The sequence below is a fragment of the Raphanus sativus genome, chromosome 3 (assembly GCF_000801105.2).
Source record: "Raphanus sativus cultivar WK10039 chromosome 3, ASM80110v3, whole genome shotgun sequence".
NCBI classification, from domain to species: domain Eukaryota; kingdom Viridiplantae; phylum Streptophyta; class Magnoliopsida; order Brassicales; family Brassicaceae; genus Raphanus; species Raphanus sativus.
Genome location: NC_079513.1, coordinates 10,412,884 through 10,439,813, shown reverse-complemented (window position 1 = coordinate 10,439,813; position 26,930 = coordinate 10,412,884). Strand labels below are relative to the sequence as shown.

General features: G+C 34.1%; 3 protein-coding genes and 1 pseudogene across 4 annotated transcripts; 3 read left to right on the top strand and 1 right to left on the bottom strand.

Moving 5' to 3' along the window:
- The first annotated feature begins 4,835 nt into the window (after nucleotides 1-4,835).
- Nucleotides 4,836-6,608, top strand: LOC108845887 (indole glucosinolate O-methyltransferase 1). The gene is made up of 4 exons (XM_018619085.2): nucleotides 4,836-5,338; nucleotides 5,475-5,785; nucleotides 5,867-5,931; nucleotides 6,052-6,608. Exons 1-4 carry the CDS (start codon nucleotides 4,872-4,874, stop codon nucleotides 6,349-6,351), a joined length of 1,143 nt encoding a protein of 380 aa, XP_018474587.2. The 5' UTR covers nucleotides 4,836-4,871; the 3' UTR covers nucleotides 6,352-6,608.
- A 2,375-nt stretch (nucleotides 6,609-8,983) lies between these two features.
- On the top strand, nucleotides 8,984-10,510 carry LOC108845164 (uncharacterized). The gene is made up of 8 exons (XM_057006304.1): nucleotides 8,984-9,076; nucleotides 9,214-9,363; nucleotides 9,447-9,575; nucleotides 9,675-9,739; nucleotides 9,937-9,968; nucleotides 10,108-10,220; nucleotides 10,314-10,374; nucleotides 10,419-10,510. The coding sequence occupies exons 1-8, from the start codon at nucleotides 8,984-8,986 to the stop codon at nucleotides 10,508-10,510; spliced, it is 735 nt and encodes a 244-aa protein (XP_056862284.1).
- A 5,096-nt stretch (nucleotides 10,511-15,606) lies between these two features.
- LOC108845182 (protein DOWN-REGULATED IN DIF1 11-like) lies at nucleotides 15,607-16,135 on the bottom strand (annotated as a pseudogene).
- Nucleotides 16,136-22,623: 6,488 nt separating this feature from the next.
- LOC108847518 (probable pre-mRNA-splicing factor ATP-dependent RNA helicase DEAH3) lies at nucleotides 22,624-25,782 on the top strand. 2 transcript variants are annotated; one of them, XM_018620774.2, is made up of 7 exons: nucleotides 22,629-23,009; nucleotides 23,093-23,295; nucleotides 23,374-24,458; nucleotides 24,780-24,905; nucleotides 24,990-25,228; nucleotides 25,316-25,434; nucleotides 25,511-25,782. In XM_018620774.2, exons 1-7 carry the CDS (start codon nucleotides 22,722-22,724, stop codon nucleotides 25,635-25,637), a joined length of 2,187 nt encoding a protein of 728 aa, XP_018476276.2. In that variant the 5' UTR covers nucleotides 22,629-22,721; the 3' UTR covers nucleotides 25,638-25,782. The 2 variants fall into 2 exon arrangements, with proteins under 2 accessions (XP_018476277.2, XP_018476276.2); XM_018620775.2 differs by lacking the exons at nucleotides 24,990-25,228; nucleotides 25,316-25,434; nucleotides 25,511-25,782 and having other exon boundaries at nucleotides 22,624-23,009; nucleotides 24,673-24,899.
- The last annotated feature ends 1,148 nt before the right edge of the window (nucleotides 25,783-26,930 follow it).

The following is a 26,930-nucleotide window of genomic DNA, read 5'->3' as shown; positions in this document are numbered from 1 at the left end:
CAAGAGAGACAATTACACAAGCACACCCAATAGCTTTATTAGAAATCGCCTTGTACAACTCAATTACAAGTTCTGCTTAATCAGCCTCGCTAGCCTGTTAACACCCTAACAGCTGCTACTGAACAATTCATAAGCTACCCGCTTATGTCTCTCCACCGTCAAGTACTTCAGCCATTGCTTCAGCACAACCCAGAACACTTCCAAGAGCTTCTCTCTCTCTCTCTCTCTCTCTATAAGATCAGCCTCCGTATTTCTGTCTCAATACAGACGACCCCATAGCTATCTTATACTAGTCTCCACGTTCCCGAAATCCTAGTCTCCAAGGAACCACAATATGGACATCTTCCATATCAATAAGTGCAACTTTCCTTTTCTTGGAATGCACTTATTCTTCTTCATTTAAGTCATAAACTTGCTCCCCAAGTTTATTCCTCATTGCCTTTTCTCCAAGATACACGCTTGCTCTCCAAGCCCACACGACTCCAGCTCAGCACCTTGACTCCACATGGTCTTCACCACTCAACACGACGTCTGCTTCAGCAACTACGTCAGCGACTACTTCAGGGCGGACATCTTTACATCAACAGAGGAGGAGACTCGGTGGTGGTGAAAGAGGAGGAGACGTGGTGGGACAGAGATGGGAGAAATGAGAGATATGAGAGTGAAGGAGAAGATGAAGAAGTTGAAGAGAGAATCGAAAAAAAAAAAGAGAAGAGAATGAGATGAGATCTGTCGTGAAGAGCAAGAGAAAGAGAGAGGAAACAAAAATGAATAAATCTCAAGCTTTAGATCTAAGTTAATCTAGTGGCTATTGGTACAGGTGATGAAAAAGCAGTAGCAGTATGCTGTAGAAGCAGTATGCTGTAGAAGATATATGCTCTTATTAAAACTTTTAAAAGATGATTGGTAGAGCAGTAGCAGTATACAATTTTATTTTTTTTAATAAAAGTTAGTATATAATATATTTATTTCAAAATTATATATATTAAATTATATATATATATATATATTAATAATAATATTTGTCATTAAAAATAATGAATCTCAATTAATAACATAAATTAAATTTTAAATGTGAAATATTATTATTTTAAAATTATAATTTTTTTTAAACATAAATTATTTTTGGATATAAAAATAATTTTGAATATTATTATAAAAATATGAAATATAAATTTATTTTTGGATATAAATAATTTGAATATTATTAAACAAAATAAATAAATTATCATTATATATATCTTTTTATTTTATATATTAATATATAAAAGAGATATAATTAATTTATTTTATTTACTAATTTCAAAATTATGTTTGTATCGAAAAATTTATTTTAAATAATAAAATTTACAATTAAAATATAATTTAATTATATAAATTTAAAAAAATATTTATATTGTAAATTTATTTTATAAATCTAAATTTCATTTTCTGGATATAAAAATAATTTTTATGATATTATTAAATCAATTAAATGAACTAATTATATTTATTTCTTAAATTTATAAATTGTAAATGCAAATGCTCTTCCAAAAGCTTCATATGAGAGCATTTGCTAGAGAGCATTTGGAGAACATTAGCATTTAATAAATGCTTTTCTAACAAATGTTGATTGGATAATGTGGAGCATAATGCTAATGCTAATGCTCTACCAATCAAGGCCTAAGAAGTGTGATCCATGCATCTGAATCTTATTGGTCAGAAAATTTTATCTTTCTTTTTCTATTTTTCTTTGTTTTGTTCTTCACTATTTGATAATTTATTTTGTAAGTAATTTTTCTTAGTTATATTTCATATAAAACATTATATTTTGTATTTTATAATTTAAATTTAAAGGATTACAAAAAAAACAAATTTAAATTTAAAGTTTGATTTTTTGAACATGATAAATTGATTGATTTTAAAGTCGAAAAGTTTAAAATTTAGATTTAATGGTATAAAAAAAATTATGATCAAGAGTAAAATTTGGTTTTGTGTTTTAAGGTTTGGATGTTGGAATATGAGGTTTAGGGTTAAAGTTTAGTATTTTGGATTAAAGTTGGAAAATAATAGATCTGAAGACTAGATATAAGATTGTAGTTAATTTTTTAATAATTTAGATTTGAAGTGTATACTTAGAGTATCAGATGTATAGTTTATGTTTGAAGTAATGGTTTAGAATATAGAGTTTCATTGAAGATAAAAGATATGTGTTTAGTAAATTATAGTTCAAGATTAAGAAGATGAAATTTTGAGTTTAATCTTAAGATTTGAAGTTAAAATATGAAAAATAAAGTTTTAGGGGTTGTATTTAGAGTTTAGGGTTGAAAACCATGTTTGGGGTTTAGGGGTTCGAATAGCTTTTTTAGCATTATAAAAATGCTATTATATGTCTTTGATAATATTTCCGAAGCCGCTCAAATAATATTTTGGGCGCTTACATCTAATTATCCGCTAAATATTGGTGGTATCAGGAATTTTATTTTTCCGCTCACTTCATTTTCAGAATAACATTGATTAAGTGATATTTTAGGTTTTCATCTATTATAGTGTTTATTTAACGCTGTTATATAATACATAAAATTTTAAATTATCTACGATAGCAGTTTAGTAAAACGTGCTATAACAATATGCTATCAATGTAGACTTTTTTTATAGTGACTTAACTAAAAGACAACTAATCCCACAAGATTTTGTATGACACTGCTGAGATGCAATGTACTGACGACTATCAACTGACAACACTATATAATTATAAAGTTCCCACCAAATCTTCTAAAATTAATCAAGTCCATGTTTCAGCCATTCAAGTTCCTTTATAGCTTAAAGTGGTATCGTGATTCACGTGTTTGTCGTGGACCAGCTAGTACGTGAATGATTAGAAAAATATTGTATGATCACGTAAGGGGTGGTCCTGAGCATAGCGAGGTGAAACATCCGCTTAGGGCCCCCAAATTTTTTACAAAAATTAGTATGGAAAAAGGCCCCCGATTTGCAAATTTTTTTTTTTTTGAAAATTCTTTACTAAATTGTTTAGGGTCTCCACCATATCAGGGACGCCCACGATTCACCACCCATTTTACATAATAGTCTTGTGTGTCGTCATCATTTTTTCGTTTCTTTAAATGATTAGAAAATATTAAAAGTTTCGAATGGGACTAAATATATATAGTCATTCCACTCTATTCTCCATTATTAGCCCTCCGGTTGGAATTTGGAGATCATCTTTGGTTGGATTCTATAATATATTTTTTTCCATCTAAATTTATTAAAGGGCTAAAGCCCAAACGAACAGATACATAAAACCCGAAACAAAGAGCCCAAAACAGTAAAAGCCCGAAACAAAGGGCCAACAGAAATCCTGGGCCGACAAGCCCAAACCCACAGCGTGACAAAACATCCACGCGTTGAACACTCCAACACGTAACACACGCGTCTGGTTACCACGCATGGACGCCACGACTTGTCACCACCGAACGCATGCGACACGTATCACACGATCACACTCCGTGATCCAAAGGCTGAGATTTTCGCCGGAGAAAAACGAAACACCAAATGTTTCGCCGAAACACGCCGGAGACAAACCACCACGCCTAATTTCGTCACCCATTCTTTCTTCGGAGAGCTTCAGCAAGCCATCTCCGAGATCTCATCCATCCCGTTCTCTTGGATTCTATAATATAATGTATATAAAATTACGTAACTTTAAAAGTAATTTAAAATAAAAATAAAAATGGATTTCTTTTCTGTAAAAAAAATGGATTAGTTCTCAAAATTTATAGAATTTTAAGATTTTAACTAGATCTCGCCCGCACAACCGTGCGGATGTTTGTTTTCATTTATTTTTATGTAAATATTTTGTATTTAATTTTAAATTAGTATATATTATAATATATATAAGGTGTGTCTATTATTTTTTTAAAATAATAATTACTGTTTATTGTTTTGTTGAATATATTGTTTCAAATTTTCACATGTATTTGTATCTTCTTCTACATAATATATATTCTTGGATCATTATATTCTTTATTTAACTTACCAATATATATAAAGATTGAGCATGCATTCATAATGTTTTAGTGACTACAACGATACAAACAGAGTTTTACTGGTTAATTTTAGTTGAAATAGTCTGTCTACAAACGGTTTTATAGTTTGATAGTTATTTCAACTATATTATATGATGGTATATCTCAATCGTACACTCTCGCATATATTATTCCTACGAAAACATCTTAGTATACAATGGTTTATCTAAATTACACCAATATAAATCATTTATTAAGTATTCAAATATGTGTTTGTTAACCAATCCTGATTTTTAAGAATAATTTATTAGGAATGATATATTATTGAATCATATATTTAGTAATTAATGAATGGTAAATGATTTCTAGTTAATGATCTATTTTTAAGAAAATCACACATGAATTAAGATTGTGACTTCTCTTTTAATATAATAGAAGATTTCCTCTTATTTGTTTCAATAAACTTTCGGTACAAAAATAAATTAGGTAATGTTATGGAATTAGCTAAGAATTCCCTTCTCCTCTTTGGCGATGGTCAAGACTCCACTCTATGGTTCCATTAACATCAAAGCTTGTCATTTCATTCTTAAACAAATGAGTATGTAATGTTCTAAATAAAACCAAAAAACAAATGAGTATGCATAGATGTTATCGTCTCGAAAATCTCCAACAAAAAATAAATAAAATATTGGCCATACCTCGTCGTGTGGTGGAGCCAGTTGGTCATCAAATCAAAACTCGAAACAGTTGGCTTTGGCTTCATGGCTTGTGTTCCTTTTCTCTATAAATAGCAATAAGTATGAACACAACCAAACTCGCAAACAAACACAAACTCTTCTTTCAATCTTATAACCACCAACAATAATGCCAAACCATCTTCAAGACCCCTTACTCACTTACTCTAAGCCGGTTTTAACCAAAGAAGAGCAAGAAGACGACAAAATGGTGAGTTTGCAAGCGGAGAGTATCGTCAATATAGTGGCTTTCCCCATGGTTCTCAAAGCCGCCTTGGAGCTTGGTGTCATCGACACGATCGCTGCAGCAGGCAACGACGTGTGGCTCTCACCGTATGAGATAGCCCGTAGTCTCCCAACCAAACCCACCAACCCGGAGGCCCCAGTGTTGCTTGACAGGATGCTGCGGTTACTCGTCAGCCACTCTGTTTTGAAGTGCCGTATGGTAGAAGGTACAGAAAACGGTCGAGCCGGAAAGATGGAGATGATATATGCAACCGAGCCGGTTTGCAAGTATTTCTTGAAATTTAGTGACGGTTCTGGTTCTCTTGTTCCTATGTTTATGTTGCTCCACACCGAAGTGTTTTTCAAGACTTGGTACGTACTTCATTATTTGTAAATGAGTTAAACCGAGTTGGTTCGTTCCTCACCGTTACTAGTTTACAACGAATGTTCTTTATAAACCAATCATAAATGAACAGGTGTATATTATTTTCTTTTCCTTTATTCACAGGACAAATCTTAAAGATGTGATACTAGAAGGAAGAGATGCATTCAGCTCTGCCCATGGCATGAGACTTTTTGAATACATTAACTCAGATGGAAAATTTGCTAAAGTGTTTGATCGTGCCATGTCAGAACCTTCCACCATGATTTTGAAGAAGCTTCTAGAAGCTTACAAAGGATTTGAAGATGTTAACACTTTGGTGGATGTTGGTGGAGGAAGTGGCACTACATTAGGTCTAGTCACTTCCAAGTATCCTCATATCAAGGGTGTTAATTTTGACTTACCTCAGGTTTTAGCCAATGCTCCTTTATATCCAGGTACATAACTACTTTTTTTTTTTTTTTGATAAAGTTATATGATGAAGTGCCAATCAATTTGTTTAATTTTGCTAATTTTAGGAGTGGAGCATGTCTCTGGAGATATGTTTATAGAAGTTCCCAAAGGAGATGCGGTCTTTATGAAAGTAAGTATAATTTGATATTTGTTGCACCCTTTAAAAAAAATACAAAAAGAATAATTTGATATCTTTGAGTTTTGTTAGAGTTCTTTTTTTTCTAAAACATTGTGGTTAATTTGTTGGTAGTGGATACTACATGATTGGACGGATGAACTCTGTATAAAGCTTCTAAAGAATTGTTGGAAGAGTCTACCGGAAAATGGAAAAGTGATCATTGTAGATTTGATAACACCATCAGAACCAAAGAGTGGTGACTTTTCCTCTAACTTCATTTTTGGTATGGACATGTTGATGCTAACACAATGCTCAGGTGGTAAAGAGAGATCGTTTTCGCAGTTGGAGAATTTAGCATTTGGTTCAGGTTTTCTTCGGTGTGAAGTTGTTTGTTATGTCCATTCATATTCTGTTATCGAATTCCAGAAATAGATTTGGAATCTACAAAACAAATGACGGGACAACTGAATAAATGATGAGGATTGGTGCTTATTTTAATGATTTTGGTGCATGTAATAATGTTTTATGGTGTTGGCTTGCTCAATTTCCTTTTCAGTCTGTGGTATGAAAGTGTGTTTGTAGTTGAGAGATTGTTTCCTATGCTTAAACTTTTGTTGGGAAAGCATGTTCCTTGTCTAAGAACATTTCTAAATTGTTTTGGTAAAGGAACACGAAAGAATCTTATTTTAGTTTTTTTTTCGAATGTTTTTAAAGTGATGTCACTTTAAAATCGATTACACATTTTTAATATACTAAATTGAACATACATACCTGTGTTTATACAACCATTTACTGTCTTAACTTCTCTGGTGAAAGAAGAAAGTGGAGAGGGTAGACTAGGGGTGGGTAGACGGCTAGACGCAGTCTTCGTTAGACCCGACCCGAAAATCCGAAATACCCGACCCAAACGGATATCCGAACGCCCACCCCTAAGGTAGACGCAGTCTTCATTAGCTTTGACTTTGAGTTGTATTTGGACTACACCTACACGCGTCTTAATGAATTTCACTAAGTGTCAACTGAGAACCTTGACAACATGTGTTTACTGATCTGTGATCTACTTCACATTTCCTACCAACAACAAGAACAAATGGCACACCATCTACTTGAGTTAGGCCTGGCCTTGAACAAAAGCGCAACAAGCTGTTGCTTGTTTTCCCAGCGCCACTCCGGCGCTGCCTTGGTCGCTTGAACTATTTTAGTAGGCATTGCCTATTTCTTTTGCTTCTGGATTTTGGTCTCGACATTAACTCAGAAACTAATCACTCGGCCTGTTTTTAAGTTCTAGTTCTAGGTAGTGTCAGGTTGTCATAACTCGACCACTTTTGGATCTTTGCGTATATAAATTATATCCAAATTATATGAAATTTTTGAACCGAATTAACTAATTTCGAATCGAACTAACCGTATTACTGTTCGGGTCAGATAAATAAAATTTCTGAGGCTTAGACTGCTTAGTGTAGTGTTCCGACAACTTTTGGATCTTTGCTTAGAAATTCATAGGATTTCGATAAGTCGTGCCATAGAGCATCATTGGCTTTGCTGGATTCGTGCCAGTGGCGAATCTAGATGATTTTTATCCAGGGCAAAAATCAAAACTATTAACAGAAGCATAATATATAAACAGGGGGCGGGGGGGGGGGGAGTGCATCACTCAAATTTTATAAGAATTACACCACATCTGAAAATGTTATGGTGCGACACTGTCACGCCCTTAGTCCATGTAGCTTCTCCGGTTCGTGCTAAGGATAAGCATCGTCAACTCCTGTTGGGTTTGTGCTAAGAGTGTCGCTGATTTTATGAGTAGTGTTCATATTCAAAAAAGTCGTTGGAGGAACTGGGAACATGGTTTGTGTTTTGAAACGTCGTCAAGAGATATGTTTTATGGTGTCGTCGGATTTAGTAGTTGTTTATGCGGATGTAGATCAGATCTTTTAGTGTTATATATATATATATATCAAATCAAATCAAACAATACTAAAAGGAGAATATGGTGAATTTTTAAGCTGTCCACGTCAGCATGAAAATTCAGGCCAATCAACACATTTTGTTTTTCCACATTATACAGGCTTGCTTTTGGTTGGGCTTCGTTTGATTATTACCCATATCAGACAAACAGACAGCGAGTGGGTTTTGGGCTTGCTGTAAGCCCTATTCTAACTATCACACAAGTAAACGACCACGAAAGAAACCATCGTCATCTCGCTACTGCTTCGTCTTCTTCGCTTCCATCCCATAGAAACAGATCCCCCTCTACAGCCTTCAGTTGAACATCTTCAGGGAAATCTTGCAAGAGAGATCGTTTTATTAGCCAAGCGTTTCTTATATTACACGAATCGTCTATGTTGACGCCTATGTTGCAATTAGTTTTATAGACCAAACCATGTCGTTGAGATTGCTGCGACGGTTGAACGGAACCGACAAAAAGCTTCCGGTGGTTCCGCAACCTTGAAACAATCTGATTTGGCCAACACAAAAACTGACTTGCCAGGTTCTGTTTAATCTATTTCCTTTACAAGCACAACAAATAACATCTTTACATAACCCATGAAAGAAGTCTTCTTTTGTTTCTTTGCACTCTAATTATTTATTCATCGCAGATATGCTAATAATTATTTTTGTTTGTTTGTGAAAGGTTTAAACTAACGTAATCGATTGATGCCTAGAAAAAAAAGAATGAAGAGGAGAGTCTAAGAATGAAAACAAACATCCAATTAGTTCTGTAGATCAAGGCACAAGGTATGTTTGCAGGTTCTGTTATTATATACTCCCTCCGTTTCATTTTATTTGTCGTTCTAGGTTATGCACATATATTAATAAAACATATAATTTTGTATATTCCCAAAATAAAAACACAATTACCTATACAACTAACCATATTTTAACCAATAGAAAAATGAATTGGAGAATTTTATTAATAAATTTTGCATTGAAATCATAAACGACACTTATTTTGAAACGAAATTTTTGCTCCAGAACGACAATTAAATCGAAACGGAGGGAGTATATTTTTGTGTTTATGAGTTATATGCTTTAGGTTCACATTTATTCTCTTGCTCTACTTATGTACTTTCTTGCATGCATCTACATCAGTAGGAATCGTGGATTCTGGGGTTTCTTTGATCGCCCAGTGAGAAAGTCTGCTCCAAACTTATTGGTATTCTTTAATTTCCTATCTAATGTGAAGCATATCTTACATATAATATCTTTGTATTTGATATTTCGAATTTGATTTTAACCAAGTGAGAAGATGCTGTGTTAATATCTTTGGATTTTTTTTTTGACAATAAGCAGGCATGTGAACATATTGAGAGATCAAGAGAAAACGCTGATAGCTTGGATTTCGAACCGAATTGGATCTATCAGTTTGAACTTCTAAGGAATGAAATGATAGAGCTGGAGAAGCGGGTCCAAAGAAGTACAGATGAGTCGGTAAATGAAGAGGTTAGTAGTAACCAGACTTTGCTGCAAGATGTTTGTTTCATTTTCGACACATTTAGTAAATATCAATTTGGCACGTTCTGCAGGGAAGTTCTGGGGATCCTTCTACATCAGGCAGTAGCACGAAAGGTGTGGAGTTTGTTCAGAGCTCAAAGAAAGAAAACGTCACTGACAAAAACACTCCATCAAATCAAAGAAACAAACACAGTATGAAAGTCATTTCAAACCTTCATGGCGCCCAACTTTTTCTGATCATCTTTGTTCCTTGACATTTAGTCTACTTCATGGTGTAGTTGCTGTGATATTTTTGATAGGACGTGTGGCAAGGTCTTCAGCGTCTTGGATCTGATTCAGTTACTGCTATCGAGCTACTTCGGAGGTCTGTAATAGGAGATGAATTAACAGAGAATGAAAAGAAAGCTCTGCGCAGGACTATGACTGACTTAAGCATCAGTTGTCCCCATTGGTGTATGATTCTTCATGTGAGTAAAAACTATTCCCTCCGCATTGTTTGGTCATCCTTGGCAATTTGTTTGAGCTGTTGAACTAATCTATTGGGTACTTATGTCAAAACAGGTTACACCAGTTTGCCATACGGATATTGACGTGTAAGGTATCTAGATAGAGAGCAAAGCGTCCACCACCACCGAGAGCTAGAAATTCCTCTGAGCATAATTTGTAAAACCGATTTGCTTCTGTTGGACAGTATATAGTGGGTTGTCCAGACTTATCAGTGAAAACATGTAGATGCTCAGTACTACGGTGAGATCGCTATTGGTACTCCACCACAAAAGTTCACCGTGGTGTTTGACACTGGGAGCTCTAACCTCTGTGTGCCATCATCAGAATGCTATTTCTCGGTAAGCAGCAACATATAATCTATAACTGTTGAAAAATGTGGTCAATATATTTTGCAGAAGAGAATTTAATGTGTGCTTCCGTACGTTGTGTAGATTGCATGTCTCTTCCATTCCAGATACAAGTCCTCGCGTTCAAGCACATATGAGAAGAATGGTTTGTTATCTCTCTCTCTATTGAAAACTTCTTTCCTGTATTAGCCATGCCGTTTTTTGTGGTTTTGTGTTCTGAAAGTGTGGACCAGCTAAGATTGTTTGAAGGAACTCTCCACGTGATTGAGAATCTGGCTTGAAACATTAAACAAGACTACTAATTGAACCACTGAGTAGTGAATCATGTATTTGATTAGTATTTCGTAGGAGCGAGTTTTCAATATTATAATCATTGAAATTGGAAAACTAGCAAGTTGTTGTCAAAGTTGATATCGACGCAATGTTATGGAATTTTATGTAATATGATTTTATATCAATTCTATTTTTAAAGTAAGTTTTTTTTTAAACACTAGATTTTATATATATGAAGGAGGTACAAAGGATCAAGTACAATCAACAAGAAGGTGATAGTGGTTATCAAGCCTTAAACAAAAAGATGACTAAGCCATAGAGGATAACCCACATATATATATGATTGAAAAAGATCCTTCGTAACTACACTCTTAGGACATCATTATTAGAGGGACTGGACTTTGTCCCTTAACTAAGGATTTTTTGTTTTTTTTGTTTTTTTTTGTTCCGTAAAAAACAAGGGCCAACATTTAAATAAAGGTTTTTCCCTTCTCTTTTCTCCTCAATTCCCACATTTTCCCTCATAAGGACTTTGCTAAGGAACATCAATAAAGATGGTCTAAGCAATAAGCTTAGCCCCAGGCCTAAAAAGTGTGATACAAGAATAAAAAAACAAACAAAAGTGTGGTAAGAAATTAAAAGCCGACAGAAACGGATGAAATAGTGGGGACTCATTACGGCTCAACAATATTGCAAATTAGAATATTAATCAAATAAAACCAGTATGACTAAACCAAAAGAACACCCAGAACCACCTCTTTTTCCTTAATGTATATTTATTTGTCAATCAGCAGGGCTACAGGGGCATTCCATGGTAACTCTGGTGCAGCTGCTCAGACTGTGGGAAACATGGCTCCTTGGATCGTGACAGTGGCTGCAACTACTTTAGACCGGTCCTTCCCTACACCTCTTACACTTGGGAACAATAAAGTCATATTGGTAATAACAAGATATACATTGTTATACCAAGTGCAGATGTTTTCGCAGTTAAATGTCTTATTGTTTAGTTCAATCATTGTATTCCAGGGACAAGCAGTAAATTAATTTATTTTCGTATAAATTGTTAAATTTTTATTTTATTTAATTAAAAAAATAAGCAGAAAAACTTAGACGAAACAGACGGTATGAAAAAAAAAATAGAGAACAAGGAAAAGCTCCTGAAAAAAAACAGAAATGCCTCATTTTTTTATTTTTAAAGTAAGATATATATATAATATATATATATATATATATATATATATATATATATATATTAGTAAGACAATGTGTATATATTAATAGTGTTTTTAAAAAAAGTAAATAAATAAAACTTCAAATTGTATAGTTTAGTCAATTTACTTAAATATAAATGTGTGTTTTTTCTAAACATAAAAATAAAGGATTTTTTTTGGAACAAATCTCATATAAGAGTATTTTTGGTCAATTTTTTTACAATTAGAGTCCAACTAACATTGGAAGACATATTTTTTTCCTAATCATAAATACTACATTTAGTAATTCTTCAGAATTTATGTATTCTTATTATCTTGGTTTGTATCATTCTGAAAGGATATTTAAGATTTAATATAAAAAAATCAAGTTTAAAATATAGTAATTAGCTAGAATATTATAGAAAGTAAGAACAAAAAAGTATTTACTTTGTTTTAATTTGGATTATGAAACTGATATTCAAAACATATTAAATTTTCTAAGTGTATATGCCTAAATAAAATACAAGTAGTAATATGGTGATAGGTCATAACTAGGGATGGCTACAATAATCTCTAAAACAATTCTGGAAATCCTTTTGCATTTGTAGCAATTTTCTTTGGTCAAAAACATTTGTAGCAATTTTTATAGTCAACTTTGATGCATCAATATTTTTTTATAGCTACTCAATGATTCAATCTCAAACTAATTGTTCTGACTTTAAAATCTTTTGATTGCTTTCTAAGAAGTAAGCTTAGAAATTAAGCAAAATAGGTTGTTTAAGAATTCGAAAGTGTTGTGTTCCATAGCCTAGTGGGAAAAATCCATGCACCTGTCCCCATGACCCGAGCTCGATCAACTCCTAGTGTTTTTTCAATTTTTTTGTTTTTCTTTTATTAATGGCATAAATGTAATTTTTGTTATCTTTTCCCAGGTCGAATTAGGTTTTGCAGATCAGAGTTTTACAGCCGCCATTGTTCTTCTTATAGAATCCATCCATTGTTATACGTTTTATTGATTTTTTTGCTTAAATCTTGCAAATTTGACATATAATACCGGATTTTAACCTTTAGAAACAAAAAATGATGACTCCGATTTAGAAAAATAGCCATGGTTAACCATGAGTATATAAGTTGATTTTCTGGGTTTTACTTGTTAAATATGTTTTTCTTGTAAGTAATTTTGAATTCTTATATGGTTTAAACACCTGTATTTGCAGATTTGATCGATGTTTGAAAATTGGAATAGGGTTTCTGCAACAGTCATTTAAAATCTGAAAATTATGTGTTGTAGACGTATTAGAAGATAGAGATTAGAGATGTAACTGCCTGTGTAAACTGATCTGCCAGAAGAAATATAATTGTTTTTGGAGTTACCATATAAAAAGGAATGTATATATTCATATAATGCAGTTATAAAATTTAAAAAGTGGACACAACTTTTATCAATAGGGCACACTGCTGTTTTAATAGAATAGATAGATAGATAATAAGATTACAACTTTCTACTATACGATTGTTAGACTGACTTTCCAAAATCAATAGAGTCCTGGAATAATGGTCGAGGCCTTTATGAAACATCTGAAATTATAACACATCACCATGACTTGACTATATGGTGAAACATCAGTAACTTGTGTTAATATGATATATAGTGTTGGTCAAGAACAATTATAGTATCAGCAAAATGACATACATATGAAAATTCAATGATCTACTGTAACCTTTTTGAGTATCAATAAAGGTCATATGTATGTCATTTTACTCACATATATTGACTAAATTTGATGAAAAACTTATGTTTTTTTGTACATTACGAAATTTAATTTCTTAAAATAGTTATTACGTAATTTCAAAGTGAATTTTATCTCTGAGGTCTAATATATTTTGTGTGTAATGGTTCAAAGCATTTTCGATATATATTATATTTCAGTTTGGTTTGTTTTTAGTATTATTGTATAAGTATAATACTATACAATATTACTATATTCTATACAATATATGAAGCTATGTGTTATTTGTTTTTAAAAAGTAGATTAGGCCCAACGTAGTTATAAGAATAGTCATATCTTTATGTATGTATCTATGACTTATCTACCTAATGTTATTCGTACTAATAAAATTAATATGGCCAATGAAAATATACTGATAAATTTAAAATGAATTGTATAGGGTAATTATAGAACGATTAATATTTTTTAGTATTCTTAGTATATATCTTATTTAAATCGACATGTAATAAATGTAAAAATCATATATGGAATATGGACAAAAAGAAGAATTGTATTTAAGGAAATACATCAATGCAAAGTTAGACTATGGTACGTATTATATATAAAGAATGAGACATTTAATTTAAATATATGAGGTCCACCTTTAAAAATCTACCTAGAAGAAGTTGTAATGTTCCTGTTTTTAATAATATAGATGATAAACCTTAATTGTAATAAAATCATAAATGGGTCAACACATAAGTTACGAGTTGCGTCTATGTATTTCGATTTTCAATTAAATTTAAATAACAAAAAGACATTTAATTAGGAATTGATTGTCACTTGTGTGTGAAATCACGAGATACAATAAACAACAACATGAAAATCTCTTGATTCATGCTTTTAAAGCTTTTCTAGAAGGTTTTGTCTTGTTAGAGACCGCCCTGAAAAACTTTTTTAAAAGTTAGGCTGGAAGCACAAAGAAAAAAAACAAGGCTGGTAAGTACTTTTCAACCTGTTACCTTTAAGTGGAAATTAGCTATTTTTACCATATGAACTAGAGGTAACAATTTCAAAATAGCCGAAAGTCACATCTTTATTTACCGGCCGAAAGCAGATGCTTCTACACGTCTGGGCGTTCAGGTATCAGTTGGTGTTTGGATTGGGTATTTAAGATTTTAGGGTTTTCAGATTTACGCTTCTAGATTCCATACTAAAATTTTATTAGTATGGGACGGGTTCATATAATAACACTTCAGATTCGATTCAAAATTGTATTGCGTCTGAAAACCAATAAAGTAATCATATGTCATTCGGATCGGTTTGGTTCGGATATAACCAAAGTAAAAAAACAATAACTTAAAGAAAAACATAAAGAAAACACCTAAATTAAATAAAAATTTATCTATCACACATAAATTGATAAAACAACAATAAAATGTTAAAATAAGCATGAAAACAAATATCATTTGTAAATAATATATATTACCTTATAGAGAGTAAACTTTTTATTTCATGAGCAAATAATAAAGTACTTATTTATAAGTACTTTAATGCATTTTTAAAAAATTATTATAATATATCATATTACAACAAATATTGAATTTAATAATTGAAGTACTTATATATATTTTAAAATATTTATATTAACTATTAATCTCAGATTTTTCGAGTTACAGTTCGTGTTCGGTTAGTAACACTTCAAGTTCATATATTATTTATACCACCCTATAAACCTTGTTCGGGTATTTTTACATTTTAGATCGGATAACAGATCTGGTTTTTCGGTTCAGATTCGGTTCAGATTTTGGATTCTGGATTTATGCCCAGGCCTGACCTGGGACAATCATAGCCATTATGATTTGCGGATAAGAGAGAATTGTGTTGAAAGCAATGCAAGGAGAAGTGCATTAGAGAATGTAACTGTACTGGGTTTTACGAATACGGATATCCTGAATGGTGGTTTGGGTTGTGTGATTTGGAGAATTTACATCTATATCCGTTAAATATATCTAAATAACAATACCATTTATGTTGATCGGTGATTCAACTTGCATGTTACTCCAACGAGTCAAGATCTGTAAAAGATTTTTTGGTGAAAAGATCTTTAGACTTATTTATATAATGGTAAATGTCATTACACATGAATTACAAAATGACATATATAAAACATCAGTACAACATGATATCAATTAGTTTAGTTCCTTAAAAACGATCAAGCTGCCAAACTGAGTTCTGATTCTCAGTTAAACGAACACAATCGCTCCATGTCTGTTTGCTTTTCAGAATAGCCTTAAACGCAATATTTCTAAACTCGTAACTCGATAAAATGATTTGAGCCATTCCTAGATAACAATCTTTCCCAATATTTATTAGTTCACCACAACATTCAGCTAACAATTCTGGCTTTCCCTCATCTACCATGTTCTTGAACAAATCATCTCCACAGTGTGATGAGTTTCAGCTTTTGAAAGCAAACCTTAAGAAACCCGAGCTCTTTGTCTGTGTAATCGTGTCCAAACTTCTTCCCATATTCCAATGCGGGTGAATCAGCTTCTCTAAATGGAGATTCATCAGGAGATTCGACATAAATATCAAAATCAGATGTAGGAGATATCTTTACATCTTCTGGTACTTCTTGTGAATATTGATCAATTTCCTGGGAAGAAATTGGGTATGACGTGAAGACCATTACTATGGATACAAACATTGCAATGTGAAGAGACTTTGCCATATTTGATTTTGTTATTGGTAGATGTTTGATTAGTATCAATAAACGAAAGATTTTATAGGGAAATGAACATGGTGATTTGCGGAAGCATAATTAATTAATAAGACGTTTGTTCATTAATCATTTTATGTTATAACTTCATAATTCAGCATTTAATATTTATGTTTCAAAAGTTATGTTTTCTTTCAGTGTATAGTTTCATTGTGGGCTTATGGATCAAATCCAACATGCTTAGAGTTTAGGCAAACTTGAGATGACACTACCACTACATTCAAATTTTACAAATCAAAGTGATATACTAGACAACACAACAAGAATACACATAAATATTTAGATAAAAACGATCAAAGAAAAGGTAATATTTGGTTTTGGTCATGTTTAACAAGATTTTTACTTAAGCTTTTCTGTTGAAGACATGTGTTCTTAAAACGGGAATGTGAACATTTGTATTGTAACATATACTCCATTAACCTCTACGGTATTTCTGTTATCAAATTTGCATCAAACACACAAAAAAAATCAAAGTTTGTCTTTTTTTTAATTACTAGGAAGTTCGGACCAAAGTTCTAACCCTCCCAGACCCGAAAACACAGCATGTAATATTAGTTTTGTCACAGCGGTGACTCGAACTGAGGATCTTTGACACAATGGTCAGGTCATTTCCAGTAGAGCTAATGACCTCTGGTAAGTTATCCGGATAATGTTCGAGAGTAAGTTTGTCGGTTTGGTCATAAAACTATAATGTTGTTTGTTCTTACCTTCCACTATAGAAAGTGTATGGCTCATAAATAGTGGCAAGGTGTTTGGCTTGTTCAACAATTTTGCATATGAACTTTAACTTATGCATCATCTTACTATCCGCTAAGCTCACACCATTCATTAAACCGCTCATTTCTTGAGCATCTTCCCACAAATGATCTGAGTAATCATCAACGGAGTCGAATAGTTTCATCAAAGGCGATAGGAACAACTCTGGAGTTCATTGAACCCATTTCTTCAATTTTTAACTGGGTTAACATTTGAGAAAAAAAATCTGAAAGTTTAAACAAAAAGAACGAAATAATCATTTTTTGTTTGTGAAATACCATCTCTTTAGGTTCTATTTATCTCTGTTGAATTTTAACTACACATCAGTTCTTTGATAATCCTAATAATTTTTTGACAAATCTAATTAGTGAAATCCCAGTTTTCCAATAAGGGAAGATTTAATAGGATTTATATAAATGACTAGTCCAATAACCTAGGATTTAAAGAAACTTTTACAAATACTAGATCCAATAAGGGGAGTGAAAAAGTGAAACTCCATCAAATCATCAATTCAATAAGTCCCCCTTAATTCTTTGATTTACTTGTGGGGAGGGGGGAGGGGTTTACTTCTTGGGGGGGGGGGGGGGGGGGGGGGGTTGTACACATGCATTGGACAATATATCAACTTAGTTTACTTTGCTTGACGATAAATTTGATGTAATGCTTGAAATCTAGTAACTGTCTTGGTTTTCATTCCTGATGCAAGAAGAGCCAGTCGAGTTTCATGTGTGTAGATGTACCAATTTACATTCACTTTCCTGGTTTCTACCAAACGAAAATTCAACATAGAATCACAAGCAAATAAGTCCATGCCACTGAGACAAAAAAAAAACATAAAAACTATCATTAACATAAAAATATAAATAACCAGAACTGGAAAGCGTCCTATGTAGGTAAAATATGTAGAGAATAAAACAAGCTACACCTGATTTTTACAATTGCAAAATCAAGTAAGGGAGAGTCACTCCAGAAGAATCCAAGTATGATCTCTGATCCTAGCCAGCATTTGTGGGTAAGTACCTGCTTGGTTTCTCGATGAAAAAACTGTATTTCACAGTAAGATCTCTGGAAAGCTATCACTTTTTTGTCAAGAGAGAATCTGTAGAGAGGTGTGCCCTTCTATTATAGAACCAACTGAAGGAGATACATCTTGTTTAAATGGTTTTCCATGAAACGACCTAAACAGAAAAATGGGGAAATCAGCCAAGGATATAGATCATCAAGTTTAATATAAATATCATTTATTTGTTGAAAACAAAAATCAAATAAAAATAACAAAGGAAAAGCAAAGAAAGAACACCTGACTAGATGTGGTAGAAATTAGCAATCTGTTGGCATCATCATAGAACTGCCCCTCGATTCAAGAATATTGCAACGTAGGGATGGATGTTATATATAGGCATGTGATAATCCACCTAAGCCAACACTTGGCAGTGAACTTGAAATCCTGTTAGACATACTCTTTAAGTCAATTAAAGTTGTATCAAAACCATATTGCAGGCTATCACTCAGAACAATTTCACAAAGAACTTTTAGAAAGATGAAAAACGAATGGCTTACATCTTAAGCAGTGCTGATAAGTGCCTTGAAAGAGAAGGATAATATTATCGTGATTTAAGCCTTTCCCTGGATCTATAAGGAAAAGAAAGAAAAAATAATTATGGTAGAACTGATTAGTTTAGATTGATGAAGATAATATTATCAAGACAAGTCTCTAGAAAACAAAATTTGAATTATATGGTATGCTGCATACAGTTCTTCAATGCAAGAAACTCTTTCAAGGACAAGTCTCTTTCAACCTCGTAGACTTTCGATGCAACAAAGCTCCAGTAGTCTCTCTGGCCTGTAACAAAAGTGCAATTTTAAGTTGAATTATTACACTAAACCAAGACAAAGTAATGGAGCTGCCGAACAAACCTGCTTAGAACAAGTAGCTAGAATCCGTCCAAGTGTAGAGGCGGTAGCAGATTTTTTTTTTCTTTCATACTTGCATTGCTGAAAATAAGAGGAAAACTAGAAGTGGTTGAATTCAAAATTCAAGAATAGACAATAAATTCAATAAAGCTATGTCCAAAGAACTAGAGAATAGATCAATTTAAGCACAAAATATACACACGCACACACAACATAAATCCAAATTTTATAGCAAAAATATGATTGCTAACACAGTAAATTCATAGTAGTGATCTACCAACACAACGATTCAGATAACAGTTTCATCAAAGTAGCGAGATCTTATATCCATTACATGGATATTATCATATTGCAGAAGATATGAGAACAGAGAGTCGTTAACTGCGATGAATTTAAGCACAGTGATGGGGTTGCTCAGAGATGTTATACTCTGACAGAAACATATTAGTTTTGAATTGGAGATAAAACAGTCCTGACTCCTGAGGGTTGCAGTCTCATCGGGAAATTGATGGTAGATGTTCTTCAACGACGACCAATCACGTTTCAAACTAATGAAAGCGATCAACGAACACATGCAGATTTTACTTGAGCCTGGAGGCCAGTAGAATTCAATTCATACTTACAATGGTGAGCACGGCCCTAACTACAGTTCACCTGCGCTATCAGCCCATTTAATATCTAAATATTATAGTTTTGAGTTTCTATTTTTGGGGGGAAATTAATTTTGAGTTTCTTATTGAGTAATTTGATATTTGATAAATATTTCTGAAATTTTAAGATACTAGGTGTTTTTCCCGCACATGCAGACATAATATTTTTTACGGATATTTATTATTTTGTGTTCTAAAGAACCAGAATACTATCAAATTATTATTTATGTTCTTAAGAAGTTTATATCAAATATCAAATTATTTATATATGGAAAAAATCATCAATATATATATACATATGCTTCATTGTGTTAAAATTTTAGAAAAACTCACATATTAAAAATACTTTAGAAAATATCTTTATACAAATATTTCTCCTTGATTAATATTTAAATATAAATTCTTTTGTTTTTTCACTTTACCTTTTATAATAGAGAAATGTTATTTTCACATAACAATATAAATATATATATATCTTATTTTTTTAAATATGTTTTATCTCGAAAAAAATATTGTATTAATTTCTAATCAATTATCTGATATAACTTATAAATCTAATATTACTAATATATTAAATTCGTTTTAAATTATATATAAAATTCATTAATGGTATCATTGACTTTAAATTCTCTAACTTTTAACGTGAGAGTTCTGTTTAGAAAAACCACTTTGCAAATAATAATATAAATTTATTTTATAATTTATTACTCCACCCGGCTCCAAAAATAAGATTTTCTAGATTTTATTCTTGTTCCACAAAGATAGATTTTTTATATTTTTAAGGTACTTTTTAATATTTTTGAGAAACATTAATTGTGAATATTCGAATTGATTAAATTTTATCTGTGGATAGTTATTGAAAAGTGTATGGAAAAATAAATAGTAAATTAAATTGTCAACATTTATTATATTCTTAATAAACGTATGGTCTATACTGATTTAGGATCCAGTGAATCAGAGGCAGAGGAAGAGGAAGAGGAAGAGGAAGAGGAAGAAGTAAAAGTAAATAAGGATGAGTTATCTAGATGGAAGAAGCAGTCAATATTTTTCAAGCTACCTTATTGGGCGGTAAGATCTCTTTCATGTGCTTTTTGTATTGTCTCTGTTATGATCTCTTTATAAATTCTATTTTTGTATTGTTTCTGTTATGATAAGGAACTCCCAGTGAGATACAACTTAGATGTTATGCATGTCGAGAGAAATGTGGCTGTTAGTCTAGTCTCGACATTGTTGCACTGTGGGAAATCTAAGGAAGGTCTTCCTGCTCGTAAAGATCTTGAGGATCTTGGTAGGGAGGATTTGCACCCTCGCATCCATGGGAAACGAACATATGTTCCTCCAGCACATTGGTCCTTGTCCAAGGCAGAGAAGAAGATATTTTGCAGGCGACTATTTGACTTCAAAGGGCCAGATGGGTATTGTTCAAACATATCTAAAGGAGTTTCGTTAGATGAGTGTAAAGCAGGGCCGGCCCTGAAATTTCGGGGGCTGTAGACAAGTCAAGAAGGAATTCAATAATTTGGGGGCCGAAATTTTTTTTTTTTACAAATTTGGGGGCTTATTTCCATGTAATTTTTAAAAAAAAATTCGGGGGCTTGAAACGAATGTTTCATCAGGCTTGGCTCAGGGCCGGCCAACTGTAAAGTCACAGAGCAGAAATCACATAACTATCATGTCTTAATGCAGCAACTGCTTCCAATTGCATTTAAAGAGCTGTTATCTAAAGGACCTAGGCTAGCAATTTCAAGGTTATGCGCATTCTTCAATCTGTTGTCCCAGAGAGTGATCGACAGGGAGCATATTTTGGTAAAGGAAGTGGAGATTTTTGAGACAATTTGCTTGTTTGAAAGATATTTTCCTCAAAGTTTCTTTGATATCATAGTCCTTTGACTGTGCATCTAGGAAGGGAAACCCAACTTGGGGGACATGTCCATTTTAGATGGATGTACCCATTTGAGAGGTAATAAATACATGAGTGTTATAGATTTTAATATTCTTTTGACAATCTACATATATTCTAATTTGCAGGTACATGAAAGTCCTTAAAGACTTTGTCAGAAATCCTGCTAGATTAGAAGGGTGCATCGCTGAGTCTTATCTAGCTGAGGAATGTATGAAGTTTTGCAGTGAATTTCTGAAGAAGTCAACAAATGAAAAAGACAAAATAGAAAGGAACATGGAGTATGAGAATAGCTCCATCTTAGAGGGTCGTCCAATATCAGCTCGCAAAACAATTACACTCACTGAAATGGAGAAGAAAATAGCACATCTTGCTATCATCCAAAACCTTGCTCTTGCCAAACCTTATGTAGGGTTAGTTACATATTATTCTTATTAATATTTCTTATACTTGTTTTATATTTATTTCTTATGTTTTTTTTAGCAGTGAGCATCTCTAGTATTTACAAGAATCATATGGCAGATGTAGGAGAGATGCTTCAACCTTATGGAGTATGCATAAGAGGAAATTTAATTTAATTAATTAGAGAAAGAAGGGGGCATAAGAGTAAATGATCAACTTTAATGAAACCTATTTTTGTGACTTTGGACCTTGAGTGCTAGTTTGGAAACAAAAATTTAGACTGATGATATCCTAGTCTTTTTCTCTTTTGTAAATCTTATTTAATCATAAAAAATATTAGACTGTATAAAAAATTGGTTATTTACCATGCATTTACATATTTTTTTTTTCTTTTAGTGGCTTGATATCACCGAAAATATATTTCAAATCACTTTGTGATAAATCACTCATCATTTAACTATTAGAAAACAAAAATTCTATAAAAAAATTTGACAATCGTCCAGATAAATAAATGTACTAATATATGAGCCAACACAATTCTTTTAAAAAATTTCACATACATCACAATATACCAGAAAAATATGGATGTTAATTTATATTCTGCCAATTTATAAAACTTATCAAATCATACAGAAAATTATTAAAAACAAATGCAGGTTTTATAGAATTCTAGGACTAAAGAGTGTCGGAGTCAAGTCTACTAGTGTGCTAGATGAATATGCAAAACATGGGCCAAGCTTGCTGTCTTATGTAGAACCCAATTAAAACTTAACGGGCCATTGGAAACCATTAGGGTTAAATTCGTAAATCCGAATAAACCTATACGATCTCCTCCCCCTCGCGCCACAAACCCTAGCTTTCCTTTTCTCCGCTGCATTGAGTCCAAGTTTCTCGTTCGCTCATTCATTCATTGATCATGGGTACGGAGAGGAAGCGGAAGGTTAGTTTGTTCGATGTTATGGAAGATCCATCTCTTTCGGCGAAGAACAACAAATCCAACGTTCTCGGAGCTACGTCGGGGTCGGCGGCGGCTAATCTGATCAACAAATGGAACGGGAAGCCTTACTCGCAGAGGTACTACGATATTCTCGAGAAGAGGAGAGATCTTCCCGTTTGGCTGCAGAAAGATGAGTTTCTCCGTACGTTGCAATCTAACCAGACGCTCATCCTCGTCGGTGAGACTGGGAGTGGTAAAACTACTCAGGTGAGAATGATTTTTTTTTTATTTAGAGATTTTTAGGAATGTGGAAGTTAACAGTAGTGATGGCTGTTTTATTATTGTTACAGATTCCACAGTTTGTTTTAGATGCGGTGGAGGCTGGGAAGACAGATAAGCACAAGAAATGGTTAGTTGGCTGCACTCAGCCTCGTAGAGTCGCTGCTATGTCTGTGTCTCGTCGTGTTGCTGATGAAATGGATGTCACCATTGGAGAGGAAGTCGGTTACAGCATCCGTTTTGAGGACTGTAGTGGCCCTCGTACTATGCTCAAGTGAGCTTCTTTTCTTTTTTTTTTCATTTTAATGTTTATGTTTTTTGATCTGATCATAATGATGAAATTCCGTTGCAGATATTTGACTGATGGTATGCTGTTGAGAGAGGCAATGGCTGACCCACTTCTAGAGAGATACAAAGTTATTATTCTCGACGAAGCTCACGAAAGAACTTTGGCTACTGATGTGCTTTTTGGTCTCCTGAAAGAGGTTCTGAGGAACAGACCTGACCTTAAGCTGGTTGTGATGAGTGCAACCTTAGAAGCTGAGAAGTTTCAGGAGTATTTTAGCGGTGCTCCTCTTATGAAAGTCCCTGGTAGACTTCATCCGGTTGAGATATTTTACACACAGGAGCCTGAGAGGGACTATCTTGAAGCTGCGATAAGGACTGTTGTTCAGATACATATGTCTGAGCCGCCTGGAGATGTTCTTGTTTTCTTAACTGGAGAGGAGGAGATAGAAGATGCCTGCCGTAAGATCAATAAAGAGGTCGGTAACCTTGGAGATCAAGTGGGTCCTGTCAAAGTTGTGCCTTTGTATTCTACTCTCCCTCCAGCGATGCAGCAGAAGATTTTCGACCCTGCACCAGAGCCAGTAACAGAAGGTGGTCCTGCTGGTAGAAAGATTGTTGTCTCAACCAACATCGCCGAAACATCTTTGACAATTGATGGGATTGTTTATGTTATTGACCCTGGTTTTGCCAAGCAGAAAGTCTACAACCCAAGGATCCGTGTTGAGTCATTGCTGGTGTCCCCGATTTCAAAGGCAAGTGCTCACCAGAGGTCAGGTCGTGCCGGTAGAACTCGCCCTGGAAAATGTTTCAGGCTCTACACAGAGAAGAGTTTCAACGATGATCTGCAGCCGCAGACGTATCCTGAGATATTGAGATCTAATCTTGCTAATACTGTCTTGACATTGAAAAAGCTGGGTATAGATGACTTGGTTCACTTTGATTTCATGGACCCTCCTGCTCCTGAGACACTGATGAGAGCATTAGAGGTTTTGAATTATCTTGGAGCATTGGATGATGAAGGTAACTTGACAAGGACTGGTGAGATAATGAGTGAGTTTCCCTTGGATCCACAGATGTCAAAGATGCTCATAGTCAGCCCTGAATTCAACTGTTCAAATGAGATTCTCTCAGTTTCTGCAATGTTATCAGGTACGTCTTTTGCCATTATATATCATGTGCTATATTATTTTTTAGGGAATAGGCCATTGTGTATGAGATAGAAGTCATCAATAAGCATGTCATATTCACAAACATCTACTGCGTACAAACATTCCATGTGTCTGCATTTGTGTATCCTGCCATTAGAGTTAGGTTGACTAGCGGTTGGGAAAATCTATGTAAGTGCTGATGCATCTAGTTGCAGTTTGTCAGTTTTCTCTCAAGAAAATGGTATCGTCTCTCTGTCGCTTCTATGCATCTGCTGACCTCTTCCATGGACCTATTCTGTTATGAAACAAATTATTTCTCTAGTACCGAATTGCTTTGTTCGGCCTAGAGAGGCTCAAAAAGCAGCAGATGAAGCTAAATCTAAGTTTGGACACATTGATGGAGATCACCTGACGCTGCTAAACGTGTACCACGCCTACAAGCAGAACAGTGAGTTATATATATTTTTTTCTATCCTCTGTTATAGCTCTGCTTGAGACAAGTAGTTGACCTGGGCACTTGCAATTCTCACAGATGAGGACCCAAACTGGTGTTTTGAGAACTTTGTCAACAATAGAGCAATGAAGTCTGCAGACAATGTGAGGCAGCAGCTGGTGAGAATAATGTCGAGGTTTAATCTCAAGATGTGCAGCACGGATTTCAACAGCCGCGACTACTACGTCAATATCAGAAAGGCAATGCTTTCTGGCTATTTCATGCAGGTGGCTCACCTAGAACGCACTGGCCATTACTTGACCGTCAAAGATAACCAAGTATGTCAAAACATAATCCTTTTTTTTTGCGTTCATAAGAAAGTTCATGCTTTTTAATTGCTTATAACACTTGTATATGATGGACAGGTGGTTCACTTGCATCCATCTAATTGCCTGGATCACAAACCAGAGTGGGTGATTTATAATGAATATGTCTTGACTACTCGCAATTTCATTCGCACTGTTACAGATATCCGCGGTGACTGGTTAGTTTCCATTTCCTGCTTCTGTTATCTGATAAACTCAGCCTGTGGCAACCGACCATCTTTGGTTTGTTTTCAGGTTAGTAGATGTTGCACCGCATTACTATGATCTTTCCAACTTCCCCAACTGTGAGGCAAAACGAGTCCTTGAGAAGCTTTATAAGAAGAGAGAGAGGGTAAAGGACGAGAGCAAGAGCAGAAGGTGAAGAGATCCACTCGCTGCATCAGCTAGAGATTTAAATCACCAAGGCAAGAAAAATCTCTTTGTCGTAAGACTATGTTTTGTATAATTTATGTTGGATACTTGGTCCTTTGTTTTTGTTCAATGAAAGAATCTTGCATTACTCAAAATTTTCGTTTTAAAATCTTTATAAGTTTGAGATTACAAAAGCTCTGTTACCCATCGGCACTATTCAATCCAGCTACTAGCGTCTTGTTTCTTGGCTTTAGTCTTCCTCATCATTTGTCCAAAAAAAAAAGTCTTCCTCTTCAATCTCCTCAACTCCATAACACTAGTCCAATCTCCTTTCTCGCTATGAACTCTACACAGAACATCATAAGCTGCGGGATGCTGCTCTCTTCTCAACCTCGAGATTCCTTTAGCAGCAACTTCACCTAGCTCCAAACATGAATGCAATCCGCAAGCCAAGTTCCCCAAATAACAAAATCAGGCCCAAAAGGCATTACCATTTATCAACATCTCTGCTTTATCTAATTGACCAGCCCTTGCTAGTAGATCCACCAGCCCTTGAAAGTCACCTGATCAGGCGCGAAAATGTCAGCGTAGAAAAGTTGCACGTGACTCTAACATGAGCATCTTGTCTTTTTTTTTGGCCTTCTCTTGCGCTGACGCTCTCTCTGAATACAAGACAATATGATTGAGCTAAGTTTTTTTTTTTTTTTTCAACTCAACTTCAACTTTTCATTAGCCAAATGTTTTGATACAAACAATTGTGACCACAATGCCTCAACAGAGACTTTAACCACAATGTGATCTATGGAAGTAGATATAGCATCATCTAGGATCACTTATTTGGATCCTACATTGCCTCATCTAACTACCTATCACTTTGACCACCATGGAAACAAATTCATTTTACCAAAATGGTGAAAATGAATCATTCCTTACACCACTAACTACACGGGCATTGACCACAACTGAAAAAACAGAGACTTTACAAAGGAATTACAATCTAAGACCTTGCTGGAGATCACCACTTGATTGACATTCAGAACTTGGATCATACCAACTCAACGCCAAGGCGCATACTTCCCCCTCAAGTCCCGTCCAGATAGCAGTCGTACCCCAGCCTTATTGTATGGATTCCAAGCCTAAAGAACCACTAAATGGGAAAATACCTTATTGACAGATTTCTTTTCAAACACAGAAATGGGTTCCCCACCAAACTGGTGCGTTAGCTGCCACTTAGGACCTTCCATCACGAGTTCCTAGTCTTGACTCCAAAACCGAGCCGCCGGAACAGAGCGAAGCAACATCT

What these genes read in the sequence shown, in the direction of transcription:
- LOC108845887 (XM_018619085.2), top strand. Translation starts at nt 4,872, where the DNA reads ATGCCAAACCATCTTCAAGACCCCTTACTCACTTACTCTAAGCCGGTT. An exon ending in GAAGTGTTTTTCAAGACTTG is followed by an intron (nt 5,339 to 5,474) that starts GTACGTACTTCA and finishes CTTTATTCACAG; the next exon opens with GACAAATCTTAAAGATGTGA. An exon ending in CAATGCTCCTTTATATCCAG is followed by an intron (nt 5,786 to 5,866) that starts GTACATAACTAC and finishes TGCTAATTTTAG; the next exon opens with GAGTGGAGCATGTCTCTGGA.
- LOC108845164 (XM_057006304.1), top strand. Translation starts at nt 8,984, where the DNA reads ATGTACTTTCTTGCATGCATCTACATCAGTAGGAATCGTGGATTCTGG. An exon ending in AGTCTGCTCCAAACTTATTG is followed by an intron (nt 9,077 to 9,213) that starts GTATTCTTTAAT and finishes GACAATAAGCAG; the next exon opens with GCATGTGAACATATTGAGAG. An exon ending in GCTATCGAGCTACTTCGGAG is followed by an intron (nt 9,740 to 9,936) that starts GTCTGTAATAGG and finishes ATGTCAAAACAG; the next exon opens with GTTACACCAGTTTGCCATAC.
- LOC108847518 (XM_018620774.2), top strand. Translation starts at nt 22,722, where the DNA reads ATGGGTACGGAGAGGAAGCGGAAGGTTAGTTTGTTCGATGTTATGGAA. An exon ending in CCACGCCTACAAGCAGAACA is followed by an intron (nt 24,906 to 24,989) that starts GTGAGTTATATA and finishes CAATTCTCACAG; the next exon opens with ATGAGGACCCAAACTGGTGT. An exon ending in TGACCGTCAAAGATAACCAA is followed by an intron (nt 25,229 to 25,315) that starts GTATGTCAAAAC and finishes TATGATGGACAG; the next exon opens with GTGGTTCACTTGCATCCATC.